The sequence below is a fragment of the Lytechinus pictus genome, unplaced genomic scaffold (genome assembly GCF_037042905.1).
Source record: "Lytechinus pictus isolate F3 Inbred unplaced genomic scaffold, Lp3.0 scaffold_19, whole genome shotgun sequence".
In the NCBI taxonomy this organism is placed as follows: Eukaryota; Metazoa; Echinodermata; class Echinoidea; order Temnopleuroida; family Toxopneustidae; genus Lytechinus; species Lytechinus pictus.
This window is the reverse complement of record NW_026974140.1, coordinates 4,888,510-4,913,697: the sequence shown is the minus strand read 5'-3', so window position 1 is coordinate 4,913,697 and position 25,188 is coordinate 4,888,510. Positions and strand designations below refer to the sequence as shown.

Sequence of the window (25,188 nt, the reverse complement as noted above, 5' to 3'; positions counted from 1 at the left end):
GAGGTGCCCTTATGCATTTAAAATCGGTAGCAATATAAAAAAGTATGTGTATACTGTATATATATAAGTAGAGCGACCTCGACTCCCATTACTTAGTATGGAAATTGAACCACTAGTGGATGTAGAGCCCTGGGCTATCATCCCCAAGTGATTCCTATATAATTTCAGAGTGGAATGAATAATGAATTTATCGTTTTAACGACGAGGTAACTTCCATCAAATTGTCAGAAAGCCCATTCTGATCGGTACGTCCCCTGCCCCCTCAGTATGCATCCTTCATGATCAAACCCCGTTGGGTGTTTTATAATAGCTGTTCGTAAGTTAAGAGCGACTTTAAGAACGACTGGTGAACCTTTCTTACGCGCTAAATAATCACCAATGAGCATTGGTGTATATCATTTGCCAAATGAAAGGATCACCAGTCGTTCTTAAAGTTGCCCTTAACCTACGAACTGCTTTATGAAACAACCCTTGATATATATTTGTTTTCAAGTGGGTATGTATATTGACTTATCCGAGGGATTTGGATCTTCAGTAATCATTGTAGTGGAAGGGGAAGGCCGAGTCTAAATATTATGTGAAAATGAGAGAGAGACAAATAAAAAAGGATCTACTCTCTACACTCTGAAATACGAAGAGGAAGTTCTGACGCTAAAGGGGAAATAAAATGAGGAAAAAGGAGTAAGTAGGGGAAATAATAGATACCCATCCCACCCCCAAACGAAAAGAGAAAAGAGAGAGAAAGAGAGAGCGAGAGAGAGAGAGAGAGAGGGGTCAATCGAGTGAGGGCTGATTGCCAGTGTTCTGCTTGTTTGATTGCTCCATCTAGGAACGTGAGTCTCCCTCTCACGTCCCTGCTCCATCCATATAGCTCTATCTATAAAAAAACGACTGTTTATTGAGGTAGACTTGATCTTCAAGAGTGCACTTTAGAACAATTTCAGTATGCCCCCCCCCCCCCCCATTGAACCACGTCTCGAATTCACTATCTTAATTATAGTGTTTTGTTTCTAGATCTGCAAATGTACTCTTTAATTTTTGTCATGGGACGAGGCAAAATGGAGAAAATTCCCTAGTCTCAGTTGAATCCAAAGGAATATTACTTCCATTATGAAGTTTACTGCTACAGTACTAGGGAATACTGATGGTAATGCTCCAATCCGTTATAGCGAGACTTGGTCCATCCTCTTGCTTAAGTTTTATCTTTCAAAAAATATTTTCTCAGAATTTCACCTGGTTATGCTAATGCCACTAGTATGGCCAGTATTCCCGTTCTATCTCGCTTTCTCTTTCTTGCACCCCCCCCCCCTTGAGATCTTTTTTCAGATTTTCTTTTCCTTCTTAATTATCAGTAGTATTTATCAGTAGTGAAGAGTTATATCGTTTACTTCAAAATCAAAGTTTTTTTATATCAAAATATGAAACTTGCAATATTTGTCATTCGAGAAAGTCACAGATACATTCTAAATTATTCGCCCGTTGCAACTTGTGCATGCTGTTAACCTTTTCGTAATCTTACAATCCGGATAAAATGACAAGAGGAAAACTGATATTAACGAAAATAGATTTACGTACAAACTGCACATACACACACAGCACACTACCAAATAGATTTGCCTTTATAACAAAATCAAGAAAAACTCATTTAATAAAATGAAGAACCAAGTATCTATCATCTTTAGAACAACAACAACAACAAATGAAATAAGAATGGCATAGAGAATTCAGACTCCTTGGTCCGTATGAAGTCTAGTTTAAGTTAGGCCCTGTGGTCTAATTCTGTATGAAAATTAAGGAAAGCTTAAAATCTTGTTTACATTGTTGTTTCTTCTGTTTAATTTATCCCCAAATACTTTCAAGACGGAGATGACTTTTTCAATAAGTATATTCCCAGATAATATATCAGGCTTTGAGAAAGTATACTGGGAATTATTTATCCGAGGTTGGACTGGCAGAATTACTATTTTCGTTTCATTGCCAGTCCAACCGAGGATTAATAATTGCCACTATGCTTTCGAAAGAAATGCCTGATATATTTGTTTTATATCTCTCTTTTACTTGTGGACCTAATCCTTGCTGGTGTTTAACCAATCTAACTTAGACCAAATATAACGTTGCGGACCTAGTCCTACTCTAGGCCTGTCGAGCTATAAATGCTAAGGCTATAAGCAGTTTCTGGTTAGGCTGCGCGCGGCTTCTACCCGACTGCACTTAAAGGGATGGTCTGGGCTGAAAATATTTATATCCAAATAAATAGAATAAAATTCATAGAGCAAAATGCAGAAAATGTCATCAAAATCGGATAACAATTAACGAAGTTATTGAATTTTAAAGTTTATCAATATTTTGTGAAAACAATATGCACTTAAATTGTAAACAAATTTTCGGCATTACTCCTATGTGTAGAGATCGCATGCTCGATCTGTAGAGTTTCACATTGGCTCTTGCGATCGTTTGCGATCATTTGGTCACAATATATATGTTGCACACAATCGCAACGGTTGTAAGCAGCCGCATCACCAATATTGTGAAAGGGGCTTTATAAAAATCATAAGTCAGAAGAAAAAAGTGCACATCGTCATGAATATTCATTAGGTGGGCTGATGATGTCACATCCCCACTTTCCTTTTTCTTATGTAATTACATGATATAATAAATGTTGCATTTTTTCATACATGTATTAATGATGTGTCTCCATTATGATGAAATAAGTTGCGGCGATAATTAAATGACTTATGTATTTAATCAGTTGTCCGATCCAATTGTTTAGTTCTTAGTAGAAAGTTTTTGAATAAACCTAATTTCATATCATAAAAAACAAAAAGAACAAATACAAAAGAACAAATGGGGATATGACATCATCAGCCCACCTTATGAATAAAGACATAAAGACATGCCTAGAACTGTTTCACCGGAATAATGCAAATATTGACTCAGCTTGTTAAGTTATTTACCATGCGCAATTCTGACCATGAAAGTATATCGAAAAATATACGGAGCTACGAGAAAACTATACGGAGCTATTTGCAGCGATGTATTTTCCTATTGAAATTATACTTTGATTGTTGGCTATCCGTAGATTAACCTAAACTAAATCTGAGTTCGGAATACTGGCCCTTGTCTGTAAAGGTCACGACATGATTCATTTCTAGTAAACTTGCCCATCAAATTCATTCATTCATTTTTGACATTATTGACCAATCTCTGCCAAATAGCAAATTGGGAGAGTTTGGTCAATAAGGCCGAAAGGGTAACACTTTCAATTACCAACGGCGTTTCAGAACCATTGTCGTCCGTGTATGCCTATGGTAATTGGAAGAGTTACCTTTACATGCATTGTTCGCAGTGGGGAAATTATCAATCCCCCAAAGAGCACCCACGCCTTACACAACGCTTGCAAGCAATGTATAGCAATATAATTGATACTGCATGGAGCTATTTCTGTACTCAAGGGGCAGCTCCCCTTCCTTTTGTTAACTGCCAACGCATTAAAAAAAAAAAAAAAAATTTAAGGTAAATATACACTTTGGTGTAAAAAGGCACAAGTGATTCAAATCTATCATATTTGTTCATCTCATGTGATCCAATGAATAATCTTAAATCCCGAATAAGTAAAAATAAGTAATAATTTATAATCAAGTCAATACACTGGTTGATACCAATATGAAAGAGATTATACAAGGAAAGACAGATGAAAACTTGTGAATGCTTGGTGACATTGACCGGCTAAATCCTGCCGCTTTTCCTCCTTTTCTCGGGTCCGAATATGCGGCGATTCCATCATCCGTTCTGAGTATTCCTTGAACAACCCCGTAAGACGACGAGTTTGCTACGATATGACCCCGATCCTGAAGCGCGCTTACGATGCTCTGTCATGGTGAAAAGATATGAAAATTAATGAACAATAACAATACAGTTATTGTGAATAGAATAGCACGTAGACATGCTAAATTCCCCCTTTTTATCTATGATAATGCCCTTTTAAAATCAAACTCGTTTTGGAGCATCTAATTTATTAGTTTATTATGTATTAAGTATTATTTAAACAGGGTAGCCCCGTCAGTAGCCAAATAAAGTTTTACTTGGGGCCCTGTACAAGAAAATACAAGCATAATACAATACAAATGGAAAATACAAATCCTAAACATAAGCAGATGGATATTTCAGGTATACATGTAATAATGAAAACTTATGTATGAAATTGAGAACAATAATTTAATCCAGAGCTACAGGTAGAAAGCAATAGGGAAAAGAAAGATGGAAGATAAGGATGAGATGGGTAAAGAGGAACATAGAGGACTAGAGCGCAATAAAAAGGCACATCACCATACTTTTACACCACAATATAATATTATATAACAATATCTATCAATCAAAACTGCACGGATCTAGGTTTAACAAAACCAGATCGACCGTGGTCAGGGACCAACCGAACTCAGGACCTGCTTTCAAATCAAAACCCAAAAGGATTCAAATTGAAAAGAAAAAATATATATACAAACTCCTTATCATAAATCCAAAACCTGGCCGGTCCCACACCAAAGCCGGGGGCTGTCCTGAGTCCATGCAGTTTGTAGTGAAACAAGGTACGAAAAAGGAGAAAAGATCTTCGTGTACAAAAGTCCTAATAAACAATTACTGAAATACTGCAAGCAGCTTTGGTCGGTATGGATATACCACCAACGCCATACTCTGACCTAAACGTTAACTTTTCATATATCACAATTAACAAAAAGCGTATCAGAATGGTAATTAATAGCACAGAAGTATATGAAATCTACTTAATATTTTTTGCGCTCTATAAATCTATTATCATTAATTAGTGTAACCAGAAAAGTAATGAAAAATGTAAAACAGTTGCAAACACTGCTCTAACCTGAGGAAAACCATTTTCAATGAAAGCCTTGTTCGTCATAAGATTATTGTGAATCCGAGGTTCATTAATGGCTTCGTCTAGAGAAACATTCATGACCAAAGTCCGCAGGATGACCTGGAAGAAAATCAGCGATATATACACAACAAAAAAGTAAGTTCCCCCTTAAACAAACATCCATAATTTTCAAACTAAAGCGAGTTTTTAATATAATTATTTTCACATGAGCGTCTAGGTAATTTTATAAGCTACCCTCTGAGTAAATGTTATGGACGTATTTTATGTCATGCTTCAGTGAGCGCCGCCAGAAGGCAAAATTGTCAGTTTTCAAAAAGTCACAAGCCAAATATTATGATTTTGATTCCACTTTATTGGAACGAATTCCACATTCACATCATGAAAAACAATCAGAAGGCTTGAAAAAGGTACTTTCTAAAAGACGATACAAGTTTTTTGGCTAAATTTCACGATTGAATAAACACACGTTGAAATTTGCTATAATTTGATTTTTTTTCACATTTCTATCGATAAAAATGATCGAATATGACAGTTATTTTGGGGAAGAGTATATTCAACAATATTCATCGTTTCACGGATCAATGAACATTTAATGAAAGCAAAAAATACGAATTTCAAATATCATAGGCAAGAATTTTTTCATTTTGGTAACTGAAATGATCTTTTCTCAACTTTTTTTTGCAAATGAGAAGAAAGTTTGAGGCCTTGGCCCCACTCTGTGCCGTATCGAATGATTATTTTGGTGTGTGAGCCTTTTGGATAGTATTAATCTGAAGCCATGTGCGAAGTTTCATGAAAAAATTGTTGGCAGAAGTAACAAAAACCGTCCATGAAACAAACCCTCATTTCATTTTTGTTAAAATTTTGACTTCCTCTCTCATAGACATTGTGTACACTATGGGTGCATTATGTTTAAGAATAGGTGTTCCCTTATTCATTATGGTGGAACTTTTTTTCAAGGCTGTCTTTTTTTTTTGCGGTTATGTTTATCGACCTACGGGCAGAATTATGTGCAAAAATTAAATCGATATGTTAATTTATGGAGTGAGCATGCATCAAAGTGGGAAAAGGGACATTTTTCATTGTCACAGACTCCTTTTGGGGGGTAATAAAGTGAATAATTGATATTTGCGGGCCGTATATGGCTTGCCAAATATTGGTTTCCTTATATTAAAGGACCTGTCTTCTCTCGCAAACGGTTTTATTCGCTTATTCGAATAATCTTTATTTTTAATTAGTACTCCAAATTCGTTCCAACTATTGCAAACCCTTTATTACTATTGTTTTTCTTTATATATATTTTTTCATGTTTAATATACTTGGCTCAGGAAGCAAAGAGGATATTTTTAACCTGGGAATCTACAATATTCTAATTACATCCATGGAAGAAATTTACAATAAAAATATTCACCAATCGCTTTGGAACTTTGTCTGGCAAACTATACGCGTAAACATGTTGGCCCAAATTCACAAATACCGTGTTTACACTTAATAATCGGCTTTTGGTTCAGAACCAAAAGCCGATGCTGCATCGGCTCGCGGTTCTGAACCGCGAGTCGATGCAAAAGCCGATTAAGTGTAAACACGGTAAAAGGTGGTTTTGAAAACCCACGGTCGAGTCCATGGTTAATGTAGATTTCCTGTATAAATTACGCTTAATTAAGCGCATATCGGGCGCGTGTATAAAACATGCCCAATGCTGATGCGTGCTTTTGTCACAGTGCGCCAAATTGACGCCTGTTTTCATGGTTAGATACGCTATTCTATTCATGAGTCCACTGTTTGAAGAGTGTTTGAACCGTGGGTTTTCAAAACCACCTTTGTGAATTCGGGCCGTTATGTCCGGACTTGAACTTTCATTTTAATTTCTAAACCCTTTGAACAAAAAAAAAAAAATAATAATAAAAACTAAAATTCACCAAGCAAGACGCTGCAAATTTTATTTTAAACTGCATACAATCGTTTCACCGTAATAATTAATTACTTGAAATGTTATATTTTGTTATTCCTTGTCGAATTTCGATAAAATTTGCAGAGCTTGTTTTTTCTGATTTTACTTTATCGGTTCAAATCATATTATTTTCAGCCTGTACAACGGTGCCTTTTATGTGCGCATATTTCCTTCATAATTATGGAATAGCTCAGTGGCATTGATTTTGTGTAAAAGTTATATGAAATAAACCAAAATTACACTCTAATCTAATAATGCGGGATGATCTTACCCACAGAACGGAGGTCGGAATACGGAAACCGCCTGACGCTCCGATGACCATCTTGACATCCCCATCACTGTCGATGATGACGGTGGGTCCCATGGTCGATAGAGGGCGTTTGCCAGGTGACAGTTGGTTCGCTGGTAGGGTCCATGTTTGGTATTTTGTGTCGAAGTAAAAGTTTCTTAGATGATTGTTGAGAATGACGCCGGTTGACAGTGATGCATCCTTGCAACCGAAACTGAAAGTATGAAAGTAAAATCTACCCAAACCAATATTACACATTGTGAATTTCAATTGAAAAAAATACTTTTCAATGTTCTAAAGTGGAAAGATGCTTTGTGAGAAAAAGAAGGGAAAACTCAAACAGTTATTTAAGGTTGAAAACAGTCGGACAAAGAAAAAAAATGGAATTATTATTCCTCAGTGTTGTAATCACTATCTGAGTTTTTACTAGCCGACTTGCTTATATCACAATAATCGTGATTATATTCAAAATACCAAGAACTCTGCTTTACAATCTGGTCAACGGTAAATCACTTGAGTATCATGAAGTATGATCCTAGTTCATATTGGATCATTTCGAGAAAATCGAAAAAAATCAAATGATTTTTGTGTAGGTCGAGTGAAGGCTTTGGTCAGTTTTCATTATTAATATTATCTTCTTTTTTTTTTAGGGGGGGGGGGTACTTTTGGATGAAAATGTGATATATATATTACACACAACTTGGCCTCATACATTAAGGACAATATTACATGTTAAACTCAATTCGACCATGGACTTTTGCAGTTTTTATGATCACATACTTGATAAACCTTCCCCAGTAAAATATTTAGATATTTCTACCGGTTGGTAAAAGCTAAACTTATGTCAACTAAGACCTCAATGTTATGTACATATTGCAAACGGTATTACTGATTTTTGAAAATGACCTTTTATCAATGAAAACTGAGAAGCAATAAATGAATTTGGATGACTTCTCATGTGCATCATTATTGTCATAAATAATGAATAACAACGATGAAAGCAAGCATTCATCCATGTCCACAGAGGAGAGGACCATCTGTAGTCTTGATTTAAACCTGTGTTAACTCATGTGAATACCGTTCATGCCGTTTCAGGATACACAGTAAAAATATTAAGCACGTTGTTTAAGCCCGTCACTCTAACAACAAGTAGTTTATTTTCTTATATTTAAACTTTTCAATACAACTTGTTTAAAACTATAAAAAAAATATATTTCAAAATGTTATTTGTCAGAGTTACGGGCATAAACAAAGTGCTTAAAATTTTAAAGAGTGTTTTTACAGTGTATGAAGAGTACTATTACTTCCGAGACGATCTGGGAAAAGCTGCAGGACTATGTCGACATATTTCTTTTTGTACACTTTATCATTTGTCAAGGTCTATACTTACTAATATCCAACTGATGTTGTCATTGACACAGCATCCCCGTTAGGAGCCAGAACACTGACGTGGCTAGTGTCACCAACATCCGGGTCTTTGTCGATGCTTCTGACCTGCGGGCTATTAACTGCTTGGTCAATGACATAGTCGTGTGAAGATGTAGAGAAGACGTCCGGTTCAGCGCCTGTAATCAAGTCTCTGACATACCGACTAAATTCAAGCGAGCGAAGATCATCGAGAGTCTAAAAGGGATACAGAAACAAATCAAGCACGTAAAAGTTGCAAGAACAAACTTACAAATAAAGCAAAAACTGCGAAGACTTCGGTTCTTTCCAAGGGAATGGAAAGGATAGTACGATAATACACCAGTCGGTGGACTGTACTTTATCAGAAAAAGAAGCAGATGATCTTGTTTGATTTGTGGCGAAACCGAATGAGGTATATCCCTTGTAAACAGCTGAATCATCGTCTATTCTATTGTCTACCAAACTTCTTTTTCCCGTCCGAGGGACAATTAAGTTAGGATATGAAAAGTAATGTTTGTGAACAAGTCCACTCGTGTCAGGGGGTGGATAGATGTTCAGTCCATTAAACATTCGAGACAGACGTATCAAATAGGACATCGGATATTGATTATCTTAAGGTTCCTGACAACATGAATTGTGAAAAATGTTGGCGATCACGTATTGCAGATAAAAATCTTCCAATGAGTTCTCAAAGATTGTCTAATTTTCAGAAATTTCATTAAAAATCTTACTTTTATAATATGCTTACAGTATTTTTTCTCCTAAGCAAGATCAGAGCACACTATTCGAAGCGTCGAGACCAAACAATTTTTTACATGTCTCTAACCGAATGATAACAATTCAGTTATATTCAGGAAAACCTCATCGAATCATCGACATGGTGTATCCACAATCCTCTCCACATAATGTTTTTCTTTAAAACATTCTCTGGCATTTTCACAATTGATCTACCTGTATATTCCCCTGTTAGCATGTCCTTACCTCCTCGACCTCCTCCGACCATGTATCACCGAGCTTGGTCCTGAGTCCAAAGGCTACCTTACATATTTCTATAAACCTATGATACAAGAGGATCCTTTCTTCTGATGTCATATTATCAGAGGTGGGAAGATCGAACTCTGAAAGAAAAAAAATATATAGAAATTCTTGACCTCGAAGATTTACATGGTGGCAGGGATTGGAGTGTTACGTTTCACCGCGTGGAGAGTCCTGAAAACATGGAAAAGGGTATGTATGGATGTCAGAATGATGGACATTGAATAAGAAATGAACACATTGAAATAAAAGACATGCAGTATGATAATTGGAATGCGAAAAAAAAATTGAAAATGAAAGAGAAGAGGAGAGTATTCTCTTTTAAGTCTGGATGAAGCTCTTGAAATGAGTAGAAGAGATGAAGTTGATCGACCTTCACGGCAGCATGAATAGGCCCCTATCCTTATTCTGGAAACTATTCATTCCATTTTCATTTCTCATTCAATTTCTCTTAATTCCACCATCCAACCAGGTATATGCATGACTATCCATAAACCTATATAGGCTCTCAATTATTAACAAATATATGAACCAATTTAGCTGATCAAGAAAACACAGTATATAATAAAGTATAGGCCCGATAGTGAAACGTCGGACACAACATACCGACGTATTGTGACATCTTTCGCAATTGCCCGTGATATGTGAATCCACGAGTGATGCCACCTTTTTAGAGTGTTTTTAAATTTGGTCAGGACTGTCTTTATTGATGAAAAACATATTTCTATTTCTATGTATTGCATATCTAAAGCTTCGTGTTAGTATTTTGTAATTAATTTCATTCGAATTTAAATAATACTGTTCGGCGTTACACTCATATTCCCCTAAATCTAGGTTGATCTTGGAACATTAATGTAAAATAATCACTATCATACATGTAAAATATTCACTGGATATCTTCTGTATCATTAAATTCATATGCACACGCACGCACACACGCACACCCTCACACACACACACCCATATATATATATATATATATATATATAATTAATTAATTAACCCTTTCTGGGAGAAAATAGCATTTTAATTCAATGTCCTGCTTTTTCTAGGAATTACAAGAGTCAAACTGGTATCAGTCTGGTAATTCGTAGAAAAGACAGAAAATTTAATCAAAATGATATTTTTCTCAAAAATACATTTCTATGATGAAATTAAACAACAGATTTGGCAGATTATTCCGATACTACTAGATTCGTAGACTTCGAAAATGGTGGTTTGGGTGCAAAATGTATGAGTCTAGGTTATTAAGAAACCGAGATATTGCCGAAAACCCCTTTCACGGCGGTCATTTTGAAAATCAAAGATGGCGGCCCTATAGGGGTCGGTGTAAATAAAAACATTATTTTTCTGATAGCTCATACCTTAACGTTTCCAAAAATGTATAGTTTTCATTTTTTTCAAAAACATCCGGCGAAAGTTTCAATTTTAACAAAGTGAACCACACTATTACTTTCTCTATGGTGAAATGTGATGATTGGCGATGAAAAGCAACGTGTAGGTTTCCTGCAGGAAAGACGTGGCTTTGACCTTTGGCAAGATACCTAACCCAGCAACACGTTCATTTGAACAAGTGGGGAGAGAGAATTAACAAAACACAATAGCACCAGTATAGCGGAATTTCCGCTAAAAGACACGGCACAGACTTTTGACAAATTCCCTTATATAGTCCGGGTTATAATTGAGCAAGGTGCCACAAGAAAAAGGAGAAATTTTCATATAGTGCTTCTAGACCAGTTTTTTACGCTGAATATAAATATATGAGGTAACCAGGCTGTATCCTGAAAAATAACCCGTGAGGGCGCTTTTTTCAAAATGGCCGCCAAATTTTCAGAACATTTGAATTTTCGTACATAGATTTTGACATAAATATTCCATTGCCACAAAATTAGTGTCATATGAAAGACAAATAAATTTTCTACAATTTGGTACTATTTATAGGGGATGAGTAGGTCATTTGGCTGAGATTTTAAGTAGAAAACTGCATTTTTTGTCATTTTTTCCCAAAAATTGAAAATTTTGCAAATACATGATTTTACATAATTCTGAGAAAAATGAATGAATTACCTTGAAATGTTCCAGAAAACTTAATTGACATACTATTATCATGTGGATGAAATTCCAACTCTGGCTATATCATGTTGTTGTATATTGCCTATTGGAAAATCACTATTTTTTGAAGCACCCATTGAGGCAAAAGGCATTTCTGCTATACAGTACAGCCACTTTAATTACTTTGAAACCACTTGGAGAGGAAAAGAGTAAGCTTGTCATGTTTGTTCTACCAGCTATATCAAAAGAAGTGGCACGTACATCGAAGCCAACCCCTCTCGGGGGGGGGGGGGGGGGAGGGCGCTGGGGAAGTCACCCCTCCCCCTTTTGCTTATTGCCAATGTATTTGGAAATTCACCATTTTGGACCCAACATTGAGGCAAAAAAGCGTTTGTGCTTTATAGTATTTTATCAATTTGAGAGAGTAGAGTTTGTTCTACCAGCTACATAAATAAGCGCTAGCACATCGAACCCTAGCCCTCTCAGGGGCTGTCTAAGTCACCCCCTCCTCTATATCATGTATGTTGCCTATTTATTGGAAATTTCACCATTTTGGATCACCCATTGAGGCATAAGGGCGTTTCTATATCATACAGCCAATTTTATTTTCTTGCAATTACTTTGAGAGAAAAGCGTAGGCTTTGCTCTATCAGCTACAAATTATTAAGAAGCGCTGGCACATCGAAAAATATCCCTCTCAGGCGCTGTCTAAGTCAACCCCTCCCCCTCTATATCATGTATATTGCCTATTTATTGGAAATTACACCATTTTGAATCACCCATTGAGGCAAAAGTGCGTTTCTACTATATAGCCAATTTCATTTTCTTGCAATGACTTGGAGAGGAAAGAGTAGGCTTTGCTCTATCAGCTGCATATAAACAAGTGCTGGCAAAGAAAAGCCTACCCCTTCCGGGATGCTGTTGAAATCACCCCATCCCTTTTGCATTATAGCATATTTATTGAAAAATTCACCATTTTGGAGCCCCCATTTAGGCAAAAAGGCGTTTCTGATATAGTTCTGCCACTTTTACTGCCTTGAAACCACTTAGGGAGGAAAGAATATGATTTACTTTATCAGCCACATATAAAGAAGTGCTGGCAAATAAAAGCCTACCCCCTCCGGGAGGCTGTTAAAATCACCCCACCCCTTTTGCATTATTGCCTATTTATTGGAAAATTCACCATTTTGGAGCCCCCATTTAGGCAAAAAGGCATTTCTGATATAGTTCTGCCACTATTACTGCCTTGAAACCACTTAGGGAGTAAAGAATAGGTTTTGCTTTATCAGCTACATAAAAAGATGTGCTGGCAAATAAAAGCCTACTCTCTTTAGGGGACTGTCGAAATTACCCCCCCCCCCCCCCACTTGAAATTCACCATTTTGGAGCCTCCATTGAGGAAAAAAGGCGTTTATGATATATAGTTCTGCCACTTTTAAATCCTTGAAACCACTTAGGGAGGAAAGAATAGGTTTTGCTTTATCAGCCACATATAAAAAAGTGCAGGCAAACAGCAGGAGGCTGTCGAAATCACCCATCCCTTTTGCATTATTGCCTATTTATTGAAATAATCACCACTTTGGAGCCCCCATTGGGGCAGAAAGTCATTTCTGATTATGTTTCTGCCTTTGTTCACCCTTGAAAACTCTTGGAGAGAAAAAATAGGCTTTGCTTTAACAGCTACATATAAAGACATGCTCGCAAATAAAAGCCTATCCCCATCAGAGGGCTGTTGAAATCACCCCACCCCTTTTTCATTATTGCTTATTTATTGGAAAATTCACCATTTTGGAGCCCCCATTGAGGCAAAATGGCGGTTCTGATATATAGTTCTACCACTATTACCGCCTTGAAACTACTTGGAGAGGAAAGAGTAGGCTTTCCTCTAACAGCTACATATAAAGAAGTGGCTCTACTATATACCAGAAACACTTTTTTGCCTCAATGGGGCTCCAAAATGGCGAGTTTTCCAATGAATTGGAAAAAATCGTAAAAAAGGTGGGGTAACATCAATATAGTCCCCTGAAGTGGGTCAGGCTTCGATATGGCAGCAATTCGTTATATATAGCTGAAAGATGGGAACCTACTCTTTCCTCTCCAAGTGGTTTCAAGAAAATGAAATTGGGTGTTTTATACAGCAGAAGTGCATATCGCCTCAATGGGGGCTCAAAAATTGTGAATTTTCAAATAATTAGGCAATAATGCAAGAGGGGTGGGGTGATTTGACAGCCGCCAAGATAGGTAAGCTTCAATGTGCCAGCACTTCTTTGTAGAGCAAAGCATATTCTTTCCTCCTTAATTGGTTTCAAGGCAATAAAAGTGGCAGAACTTTATATCAGAGATGTCTTTTTACCTCAATGGGGGCTCAAAAAGGGTGAATTTCCAATAAATAGGCAATAACGCAAAGGGGTGAGGGGGTGATTTCGACAGCCCCCAGAAGGGGGTAGGCTTTTATTTGCCAGCACAAAATTATGTAGCTGATAGAGCAAAGCCTATTCTTTCCTCTCTCTAAGTGGTTTCAAGGCAATAAAAGTGGCAGAACTATATATCAGAGACGCCTTTTTGCTTCAATGGGGGCTCCAAAATGGTGACTTTTCAACAAATAGCCCAAAACCGAAAATTAGTGGGGTAACTTCTACAGCCGCTTGAAGGAGATACGCTTTGATTTGCCAACACTTCTTTATATGTAGCTGATAGAGCAAAGCCTACTCTTTCCTCTCCAAGTCATTGCTAGAAAAGAAATTTGCTGTACTATATAGTAGAAACGCCCTTTGCCTCAATGGGTGATGCAAATTGTGACTGTACAATAGATAGTCAATTACCGAAAATTGGTGGGGTAAATTCTACAGCCCCCTGAACATTCTGAAGGGGATAGGCTTTGATTTGCCAACACTTCTTGATATGTAGCTGATAGAGCAAAGCCTAATCTTTCCTCTTCAAGTCATTGCAAGAAAATAAAATTGGCTGTACTATATAGTAGGAACGCGCTATTGCCTGAATGGGTGATCCAAAATGGTGAAATATCCAATAAATCGGCAATATACATAATATAGAGGGGGGGGGGGTGACTTAGACAGCCCATGAGAGGGCTAGGGTTCAATGTGCCAGTGCTTATTTATATGTAGCTGGTAGAACAAACTCTACTCTTTCCTCTCTAAGTGGTTTCAAATCAATAAAATGGCGTGTACAACAAAGCACAAACGATTTTTGGCCTGAATGTTGGGTCCAAAATTGTGAATTTTCAAATAAATTGGCAATATTAAGCAACCCCCCCCCCGAGAGGGGTAGGCTTCGATGTGCCACTTTGTATGTAGCTGGTAGAACAAAGCCTATATACTCTTTCCTCTCCAAGTGGTTTCAAAGCAATCAAAGTGACTGTACTGTATAGCAGAAATGCCTGTTTTTGCTTCAATGGGTGCTCCAAAAAACAGAGATTTTTTCCAACAAATAGGCAATATACAACAACATGATATAGCCAAGGGCAAGGGAGGGTGACTTCGACACCCCCATCCCATGAGAGGGTCAGGCCTTGATGTACCAACATTTTGTTTTATGTAGCTGATAGAGAAAAGCCTACTCTTAACTCTCCAAGTGGTTAAAAAGCGGAGATAATTGCATTTAAATTTTATTAAACTATACATTATACATATTATACATGTACAGTACATGTTATACGTATTAGTCTATGGAAATGCATACAAAAAGCGACATTTCTGAAATTGAAGTATTCAAGTTTGATACCTTATAAATTTGCTAAGAAGAATGATACAGAGTTGGAATTTCATCCACACGATAATAGTATGTCAATAAAGTTTTCTGGAACATGTTAAGGTAATTCATTCATTTTTCTTAGAATAATGTAAAATCATGTATTTGCAAAATTTTCAATTTTTGGGAAAAAATGACAAAAAATGCAGTTTTCTACTTAAAATCTCAGCCAAATGACCTACTTATCCCCTATAAATAGTACCAAATTGTAGAAAATTTATTTGTCTTTCATATGACACTAATTTTGTGGCAATGGAATATTTATGTCAAAATCTATGTACGAAAATTCAAATGTTCTGAAAATTTGGCGGCCATTTTGAAAAAAGCGCCCTCACGGGTTAATTTTCAGGATACAGCCTGGTTACCTCATATATTCATATTCAGCGTAAAAAACTGGTCTAGAAGCACTATATGAAAATTTCTCCTTTTTCTTGTGGCACCTTGCTCAATTATAACCCGGACTATTAGACTTGATCTTTTAGTTAAAGGAGAATGAAACTCTTGGAGCAAGTTAGCTTTTGTGAAAGCAGAAAAATCAAAGAATAAGATCAACAAAACTTTGAGTAAAATAGGACTAGCAATAAAAGAGTTATGAGCATTTGAATGTCGAGATCACTAATGCTATGGAGATCCTCCCATTGGCAATGCGACCAAGATCTGTGATGTCACACACGTACAACTCTCCCATTTGGACACTGAAAATATACCCCAAAACATCTCTTTTTGCTCATTCTAATCATATGACAAACGATTCATCAATGATATAATGTTGTGAAACCTCTGTACTTGTCATCTCATAAAGAGAACACCTCACCTTGTGATAGACTCTATAAAAGTGAGAATATAAGTGAAATAAGTACTAAAGTAATGAGGGAGTTGTACGTGTGTGATATCACAGATCTTGGTCGCATTGCCGTTGGGAGGATCTACATGGCACTAGTGATCTCAATATTCGAATGCTCATAACTTTCTTATTATTCATTCAATCTTCCTCAAACTTTCAACAATATGTTTCTTTGATGTTTCTCTTTGATATGGATTCAGCTGGTTTCAAGGGTTTCATTCTCCTTTAAGTTAGTTGCCGAGCGTGAAACCTTGATACAGTTCTATTCTGAAATTAAACAACAGATTTGGCATTGTAACTCGACTGAAATTAGAATAGTCATGCAATGACCATTTATCCGTTGATGTTTGCGATTATAAATATTTTCACCATGTATCGACTTACAGGGAAAATATTACATACTAATTGTGTAATCACCGCATTACCTTGTAAAGTCCTTAGTATGAACTGAAAAAATGGTCCATTAGATGTAAGCTGGGAAGTGTACATCGAGTAGTCAAGAAAATCTTCTACTATTTCCACACCTTTCCAGACCGCTGTGTAGCCTGCGAGATCACTCATAGTAATATTACCACCTGTATTGTAAAGTGAAATTTTCATTTCATGTAGATTTAATTATCAAAATGACTTAAATTTATATACAAATAAGATTAAACATGACATCATGCCGTACTTTAAAAGAAATAAATGCTCCTATCTTGTTTTTTTCTCCTGGATTTCAGAATTAAGCTAGATATTGGTGCAACTTTTCCGACAGCGAGGATTCGTATAGGAGATGGCAGCGTCGGTGTCGTCAACATCAATTCTAACCAAAATTATTAAAGATATTAATTTGGCCCAGTAAAATTCAATCATCGTTATACACACACATATATATATATATAATACATTCTTAAATACACTCTTAAAATGTTAGGTAACATACTGTCCACACAACAATTGGTTAAAAAAATTATATGGCAGCTCGGCTACAGCCGGGGTAATAAGAGTATATTAATATGGTAACTACGCTATATGAAATGTCCACATTATTATTATCATTATTACTACCATTTTAGGCTAATACAAGTGCTTTTATAGCAACCGGCATGTCTGTTGAAAGTTGTCCATATCCTACGTCCGTTCTCTATTAACATTGAAAATGTAATTAAATCGATGTCGAATCTTACCCCCAGTCTGAATATCTCGAACAAGCTTGGAAGCAGTAGGCCCCTGGTAAAATTCCTCCACTCCGTTTTCAGCAATCGCTTGTAGTGTGTCGGCTAGATTGTGGTTAGTAATGACATCACCCTCAATAGCAACACGCTCCTCTTCGGCGTTGTAATATAGGTTCCTGTGAATAAAGTAAAATTAAGAAAAAGTTTAAAATAATTGTAAAATTGTGAAAAGAAGGATGAGTGGGGTGTGTGGGAGGGAAGGATAAAGATATAGAAAGACACAGAAAAAACACATGAAGTGGACGAAACGAAAATTATCTATGACTTGTTCTCAGGGGCGACGGAACGAAGTTGAAGGTGGGGTGGGGGAAACACAGGGGAAAAAGGGCACCTTAAAACAAATAAAAATTACCTACAGTGGTGTTATGAGCCGAAAAAATTGAGGGGGTCTAAATATGTCGTATCTCGTAAAATTTATGAGAAGCTGCGAGCGAAGAAAAATTTTGACATTTTTAAAACGAAATCCAATTGTTGTGATATATTTCGACTTAATATTAAAAAAAAATTATGTTTCACCCTTTTTTCTTTCCTTTTCCCTTTTTTTTTTGGGCCCCCCAATCTGTGTGCCACTGCCTTATCTACCCCACTCTTTTATGACTTATGAAACTTAAGGCAAGTGCACGTAGGATTATTCTTACAAAAAAGTAGTAACATCTAAAAATGAGTTGTTTTCTTGTTTCAAAGGGTCACTCGTTACCACATAAAACGGGTCCTTCTCATGTATGAAATGGGCATAGAACACTTCGTAATGGGCACTTTTCTTTGGTTAAAGGGGACAATGATTCGAGAAAGGACACTTGCAAGAAAGCAAGGTGCACTTGCTCACACATAAAACGGGTCCTCTCAGGTATGACAGGGGCACAGTACACGTTCGTGAGAGGGCATTTTTCTTGCGTAAACAGGGCACTCTATCAGTGCTTCAAAATGTGGGGGGCATCTTGCCCCCGCCCCCCCCCCCAGGATCGCCGCCCCTGCAAGTTGTTCTTATATAAAAAAATAAATTTGATAACCTTAAATCAAAATGGTGACAGACAACACGAGTATTTAAGATCAGATTATGGGTTTGGGGGACATGATTTTGTTCTGAAATACATGCTATGTTGTTCTATGAATATTAACCAGTCAACTACTTAATTCTATAAATCTCCCCTAAATAATGATATGTACATGATTAAGTCAGTTCCATTGACTAAAACTTGAAGGCCGATCCGAGTTTTAATGAAAGTCCTCGATCACGTCGATTCTTTGATTAAACAACGTCCGACGCTCTCTCTGCTGAAACAATGAATATCGAACTAACCGAATGTTAGGATATTCGTCCCACTGATCTTCAATGCTCTGTAAGGCATGGTGAAGATGTGCTCCCACGGTGAAACCATTTCTTGATATATTGATGACAGGCTGGAAGAGATCGGACCAGGGTAGTTTACCATACTTCTGATGAGCATTCCACATACCTCTCACTTCACCCGGGATGGCGACACTCTCCATTCCTATAGGAAATTTGGAATGTTACGTTCCGGGGGTGTTTTCATGAAACAAATATTGACTTTCACTGACAAGAGGAATTTTATGTATGTTACTGTAGACGCAAGTTGACTTACAAGTTAGTTCTCCTGCATCATCTGTGTCTATTTCATTTGATATGTCGTTGGTAAATTAACATTCTTCGACTGGAGCTAGATCCCGATACTTAAACAGGATGAATAGTGTGTAACGGGAACGGAATTTCATCTTATACTTTGCTGTGTTTCGTATGGTTTTTTTTTAAATCAAAGCGGAGGTTTATTTTCAGTGAAATTAGCTTATTTGGAAACAAAATCGAATGGCTTAGCCAGGTATCTACCGATATAAGGATAAGGACAACACCTGTTTTCACACATTTGCTTCTAAAACAACGGAAAACTTAAAAACGCATATTTTCCGATACTTCTTCAGTTCTTCGTGTTTTTTTTTTCATTTTTTTTTTACCCTACTGATTCATTCAACCCATCAACATATATTTTGGGTAAAATTTGCCAGTTTGAAGTACTTCTTGGCAGTAAAGTCTACATTGATCACGATCGAGCTTTTGTATAAATTATTGCTGAGACTGTCCCCAGTACCTCTACTGAAGATGTAGACCATGGTCATATTATACACCGATATAGTAATAACGGAAAATAAAATATATCACTATATCAAACATCATTTGGCAAATCGCCATAATAAGCATCATTTGGTAAATATGACATCCACGGAGATGTGATGTTTCGATATTAGGGAACTTTTATTTACCGTACTTTGCACCGTCAGGCCCTTGGCCAGCAAACATCTCTGGATAAGTGGCAGCCTGTGCCGTTTCCTGGGCATCCAGGGACTCGACCATGCCGCTAGCTCGGGTGTAGATCACCATGAAGAAACCACCGCCAATGCCTGAACTCTGACTGTTCACCACACCCACACACAACGCACTGGTAATGGCGCCATCAACGGCTGATCCACCCTTCTCAAGGATATCCCTTTCGTGTGGAGGGGGGGGGGGGCAAATAGAAAAGAGATAGGAGGGGCGAAATGAACAAAAGTATGAAAGATGGATGGGTTTGGAAATTGAAAGCGAAAAAAGGGGAAAACATTGGATTGAGGAATGGATGAATGGACAACGTAGTTTAAAAAAAGAAGAAAGGGGAAAAGACATAATAAGTGAAACAGAGAGAGAGAGGGGAGGGGGTGGGTCGAGAAAAGTTAGACACAGGGAAACAGAATATGTGGATAAACGAAAAAGTTTAAACAAAAAATACCAAGACAAGAATGAAATGAATGAATATTTTATTTAAATAAATTACAATGCATACATAGTCAAATCGGCAACGAATCTAAAAATAATTGTTATAAAGTCGATAAAGACCTGTCATGAAAATTTGACTAACTTTGAATCAAAGACGCTACGATTTATCTTTCCAAAGAATAATAAACCGATCCCTCGCAACCAAGGCCTAATTTATTATTTTTGGAGGATATTGATTTCGATTCGACTAATTAATTTTGATAATTCTTGGTTGTAAATATTCTTACCTTCCCATTTCTGAACATAATTGTACGTCAGTCGCCACAGCGCCACTTTCGTAAAATTTAAGAGTCCCACCTATCGTTTTAAGAAAAGAAATGTGATCTAAGTTCATTCATTCATTGTGGAGTGATATCATTTCTTATTACAATGTTCAGGTATTTAAACACATTCATCACAACATCAAGATGTTTCGAGTTACCATGGTTATTTGTCACTTCTAAGCACTCACATTGACAGAAATACGTTTTACCTGAAGATATGAGCTTGGTTTTCAAGGGACTCCTGTTATGAATGAAGAGGCCTACGCTCTCTTGCACGCACATAGATAAACGCACCCCATACACGGCTCACACACGCACCCATGTGTTTAACCCTATCTAGGCCGGGGTATTTGGGAGTTCATATGGCCGGGGGGGGGGGGGGAGATCTCGGTCGTCGACCGCGCGATCGCGCCGAAAATTGGCACGCGGGTTGCCTAGGACATAATCTACAAAATTGTATAGTAATTTATTTCATGCGAATCGCTAATCAGTGATTATGCTAATTTATGCGTAATTAGTATGCGAAATCATACTTTTTCCTCTAACTCCCTAAATAAAGCTCCAAATGTTCTACTTTTTGGTATAGAAACTCTTTGTGGTGTCCTTAGCAAGTGTACATGAAAAAAAATGCAATATCAAATCATTTTCTTATGTATTATATTGTTGTTTGCAATTTCTTATGTATTTCTTTTGTTTTTTTTTACCTTTTGTTTTTCATTGATTTTTCAATGAAATTTGTTGGGGACTCTTCTGAGATCCTAAAAAGCATAAAATAAATACATTTAGACCAGCAAAACTAAAAATAATCATACATTTATGGATTTTGGTTGATAACACAATTTGCATTGACTTTGTACACAAAACCACGTTTTTGAGCAATTTTTGGTATGATATGCACTTACATAATGTTGCGTAATTTCGGAACCACGTACCCGGGTGACGCAAAATTGGTCTCAAAAGTTGCGCAAGACTTGAAAGTAAAAAGTCAGCGAGCGGCGCACAGTGGGCCAGAATGAGTTGAAAGTGCGCCAAAATTATATTTCGGGTTATATTTTTAGTTTAACATATTGATTAAGGGTAATTTTGGGCGTAGAATCGACTGAAAATAATTTAAAGCCGATATGACGTCACTTTGATACCAAATTTTGATTGGCTACTTAAAACATATCTGTGAAAAGACAAATTACGCTAAACAATGTGCAGTATATAAACTTTCTGTTATGTGTTACTTTAAGATTGACCAGAGTGAATGTTGGTTTATGCTTCTCACATGCCTAAAAAGTGTGTATGAGATCCTGAAAATAATTTTATGGCATCAAAATGATCATTAGATTAAAAAAATACATAAACATCTGAAAAATATTAACCGTGCTTTATCAAGCAGTGTAGACTTGGGTAAAATGCAGAGTATATAACACCACGAATGTTTTACTATGAGGAGGGTTTTCGGCTGAAATTATTCTACAAGTAACTTTTATCTCTGGAAGAGGGGTGGGTAGCCCTTATATGCGTTATCAACCTTCATTTTGTTTACATTATGCCCGGAATTAATGTAATTTTCATGGAATGGAAGGGGAATCGTCCTCGCCGTGCAAAAACGAACGGCAATGTACACCCCACACGGTGCGCTGCGATGACTGCGCGGTATAAAAATGACCGTTTTTTAACAGGTTTTGGGGGTATTGTGTCAAGTAAAATCGGCTCTCACATGAAAACGGGCAAAAACGGGCAGCTAAATTTGGTATCGACTTAAAGCTTAGACATCTGGCAAAATGATGAGGATAGAATTTAAACGGAAATCCACGGAAATCTAAACGTTTCTAATGTAAATGCAAAAATCATGGATTATCCGCCTATTTCGAGGAATAATTATCCTCTAAACCTCCTGAAATGTGTCTTTTATCTACTTTGAGCCCTTTCCCACGAAAAAAGAATATATCAGGATAATGTGGGTGCCATTTCAGATTCCTACATGATAAACCTCTTGTGAAATGGCCTGTTTTTCAACTAAGTTGTCATATAGGCGGCATTTCGCAAAATGTCACATTTTACGATTTGAGGTAGGGAATTAACAACCTTTATGTAAATTCCAGAGTAAAATATTTTGCTGAAGTATTCTTCAAAGTGTTGTCTTTCAGCTGGGCATGACAAAAATAAAAAATCTGAAATTGCCCAAAATGACTTTTGGCGCACTTTTGTTTCGCCCCGGCCCACTGTGCGGCGCGGTCAAAAAATTTCGCGCCGCGAAAATATCGCGAGATTCGTTGAGGGGGGGGGGGTGCCTCCGAGGCCCCCCCCCCCGGCCTAGATAGGGTTAACAAACCCTCTCATGCATACCCACTTCCATAGTAAATATATACACGATATACATACAGTGCGTCCCCAAAAACGAAACCGAGAATTAGTGATGATTTATCAAAACTTAATCACAAATACAATACACAAATGTATAATACACAATCGGTATGTTTATATTTTCTGTATGTTGTTGTGTAATTGGAATGACATTAAAATCCAAACCACATTCGATAAGAACCACGAAGCAGAGCTGCAGAGAGAAGAAAGGAAGATATCAATTTATTACAATCTATTCGACCATCCAGATGATTTTCGTTATAAAGGTAATATAATAAATCATAGTCTCCATTTTGGATTTACTGTGGTAATTCTTTCCCACATGTGTATTTTTTTTCATTCATTACTCCCCATTTTATAATCTGCAAGCCGGAGAGACAATTGCATAACAACAGTTCAGCAATACTCCTGCGAAAATCTCGAGAGTAAATAAATCTGTCAACTGCTAAAGAAATATTACGACCTTTCCAACTTTTAAAATGCTGGGAACATGTCTACCAATGTGGCGAGTTGCCGAGTTATAAATCACGCTTCTGTCATTTTGTCATACAACTTGCTTCATGTGTTGTTAATCAAATTATATATGGTTCCCAATTTTTTTTTAACCTTTGCATTGAATGACCCCTGAAAGAAGCCCCCGAGGCACTGTTTTATATGCAGACTTAACAACTCCATTCCGTCGGTAAATAGCCGATCGGTATATACATTAGAATCCTTTCGTATACTGACCGTTTGGTCTAACCGCCACGTGGTTTACTTATCATTCCCTTTTAGGCTATAACTATATCATCTGATACTAACTGGTCTAACCATCTGTGTTGGCGTATCCATGACTGCTTGAAGTCCAAGTTTTTGACCAAGACAACTGGAGACAACTAGTCACCTATGGTCCATGGATAATTTAGGTAAGGCGCCGAAGCAAAAGTATCATGCGCGTATTCTTTTAATAATTTAGTTCCTTGAAATTACGTCCTCGTAACTTTTGCATTTTACAAATTTTGCCCAATGTTTCCCATGCTGCCTTTAGTTTGTCTATGTCATAGCTCCCATCCCACCGCCATATGTACGCTCATTGTGTTTTTGCTTTCTCTTGTCTACCAGTGTTGTTCCCGTTTGGTGACTCGATCTCTGAACCGAAACGAACAGACGGTTATGTGCCATAGACGTTGCCTAAATGGTCTGATAGGGGGATTCGTTGACCTCATTGTGATTTAGGTATTGACTTTATCAGATCTATTATCGCTATATCGATGCACAATGTACCGTTGGTAATTAACCCAACCTGCAGTGGTTCAAATTATGACTCGACAAAGTCAAAGTACATTGATTTCACACTGAATTGATTGCACTTAGTATAAATATCAATGGTTTATCGCAATAGCCTGTTATTATATACTTTACAGTTCTTCAATTAACGCTTAAGAAAAGAACCGGGGGAAAATAGGCTTTTAATGTATTACCTTTACATATTTTAATGCGATAAAGGTAAAAGAGCACAGCCTCTTCGACGATGTTAAGCATAACGATGGCATTCCTTAGACAAGACCTGAAGTCTAATATAACTTTTCCAGGCAATAGAAGCACAAAATAGAAATACATATTTTCTCAGGATTTCCGACACTTCTTGTAACGTCGTCGTGTTTGACGACTCGCTCAAACTTCGAAGTGTACGCAGAATAATTTTGAAAATGCCCGTTTTTTTTATTTCAAAATTATTCAACGTACACTTTGAGGTTTGAGTAAAATATATGATAAGTATAAGTATTTCATTTAGATTCAGATTCCCTCTGCAATATTTCCTTATATAAACAAACTTACCTGTGTGAAATAAAAAGCTCATCAGTGTGAAAAGGATGACGAATGTCTTCAAATTCATAGCCATCTTTCTTGATCTCAGACTTGCCGTATCATGACCACTGCAACAGGGAAAATCTCAAACAATATGCGGAATATCGGAGCGTAGGCTCTAATATAGCAGTAGCATTTAATAGTGAGTAAGCCTACATGTTTGTCACCAAACGAGTAAACAAAAGCCCCCACATGGAGAATAGTTACAAGTACAACGTAGCGATTTGCGAAGTGATGTGTGCATGCGTATAGTGTCTGTGTGTGGGGGTGCACGAGGGTGGGTGTGGGTGTGTATGAGTGGAGGAGGGGCTACGATTCCTACGATCCCTTTTTACCAAATACCTAGTGGGCTTTATTCTATACATCGCCAGGTGACATCGCAGATGGTCTAAATTTGTGTACATAACAGTCACTGTCAGGTGTATTAAAACCCACTGATAT

At 37.1% G+C, this 25,188-nt stretch overlaps 1 protein-coding gene across 3 annotated transcripts; it reads right to left on the bottom strand.

Annotated features, from left to right (window-relative positions):
* Window positions 1-1,612: 1,612 nt before the first annotated feature.
* On the bottom strand, window positions 1,613-25,010 carry LOC129260995 (glutathione hydrolase 1 proenzyme-like). Of its 3 annotated transcripts, none has more exons than XR_010296669.1 (12): window positions 24,718-25,010; window positions 20,509-20,578; window positions 19,732-19,955; window positions 18,755-18,947; window positions 17,407-17,570; window positions 16,663-16,812; window positions 9,520-9,656; window positions 8,522-8,754; window positions 7,114-7,345; window positions 4,877-4,990; window positions 2,871-3,869; window positions 1,613-2,600 (listed from the first exon to the last, which is right to left on the bottom strand). XR_010296669.1 is itself a non-coding variant. In XM_054899022.2 (11 exons), exons 1-11 carry the CDS (start codon window positions 24,779-24,781, stop codon window positions 3,636-3,638), a joined length of 1,815 nt encoding a protein of 604 aa, XP_054754997.2. In that variant the 5' UTR covers window positions 24,782-25,010; the 3' UTR covers window positions 1,613-3,635. The 3 variants fall into 3 exon arrangements, 1 of the variants encoding a protein (XP_054754997.2); XR_010296670.1 differs by having other exon boundaries at window positions 2,913-3,869; XM_054899022.2 differs by having other exon boundaries at window positions 1,613-3,869.
* Window positions 25,011-25,188: the final 178 nt, after the last annotated feature.

What these genes read in the sequence shown, in the direction of transcription:
- LOC129260995 (XM_054899022.2), bottom strand. Translation starts at nt 24,781, where the DNA reads ATGGCTATGAATTTGAAGACATTCGTCATCCTTTTCACACTGATGAGC. An exon ending in GGTCGGAGGAGGTCGAGGAG is followed by an intron (nt 8,755 to 9,519) that starts GTAAGGACATGC and finishes TATCCCTTTTAG; the next exon opens with ACTCTCGATGATCTTCGCTC. An exon ending in ACAACATCAGTTGGATATTA is followed by an intron (nt 7,346 to 8,521) that starts GTAAGTATAGAC and finishes TCATACTTTCAG; the next exon opens with TTTCGGTTGCAAGGATGCAT.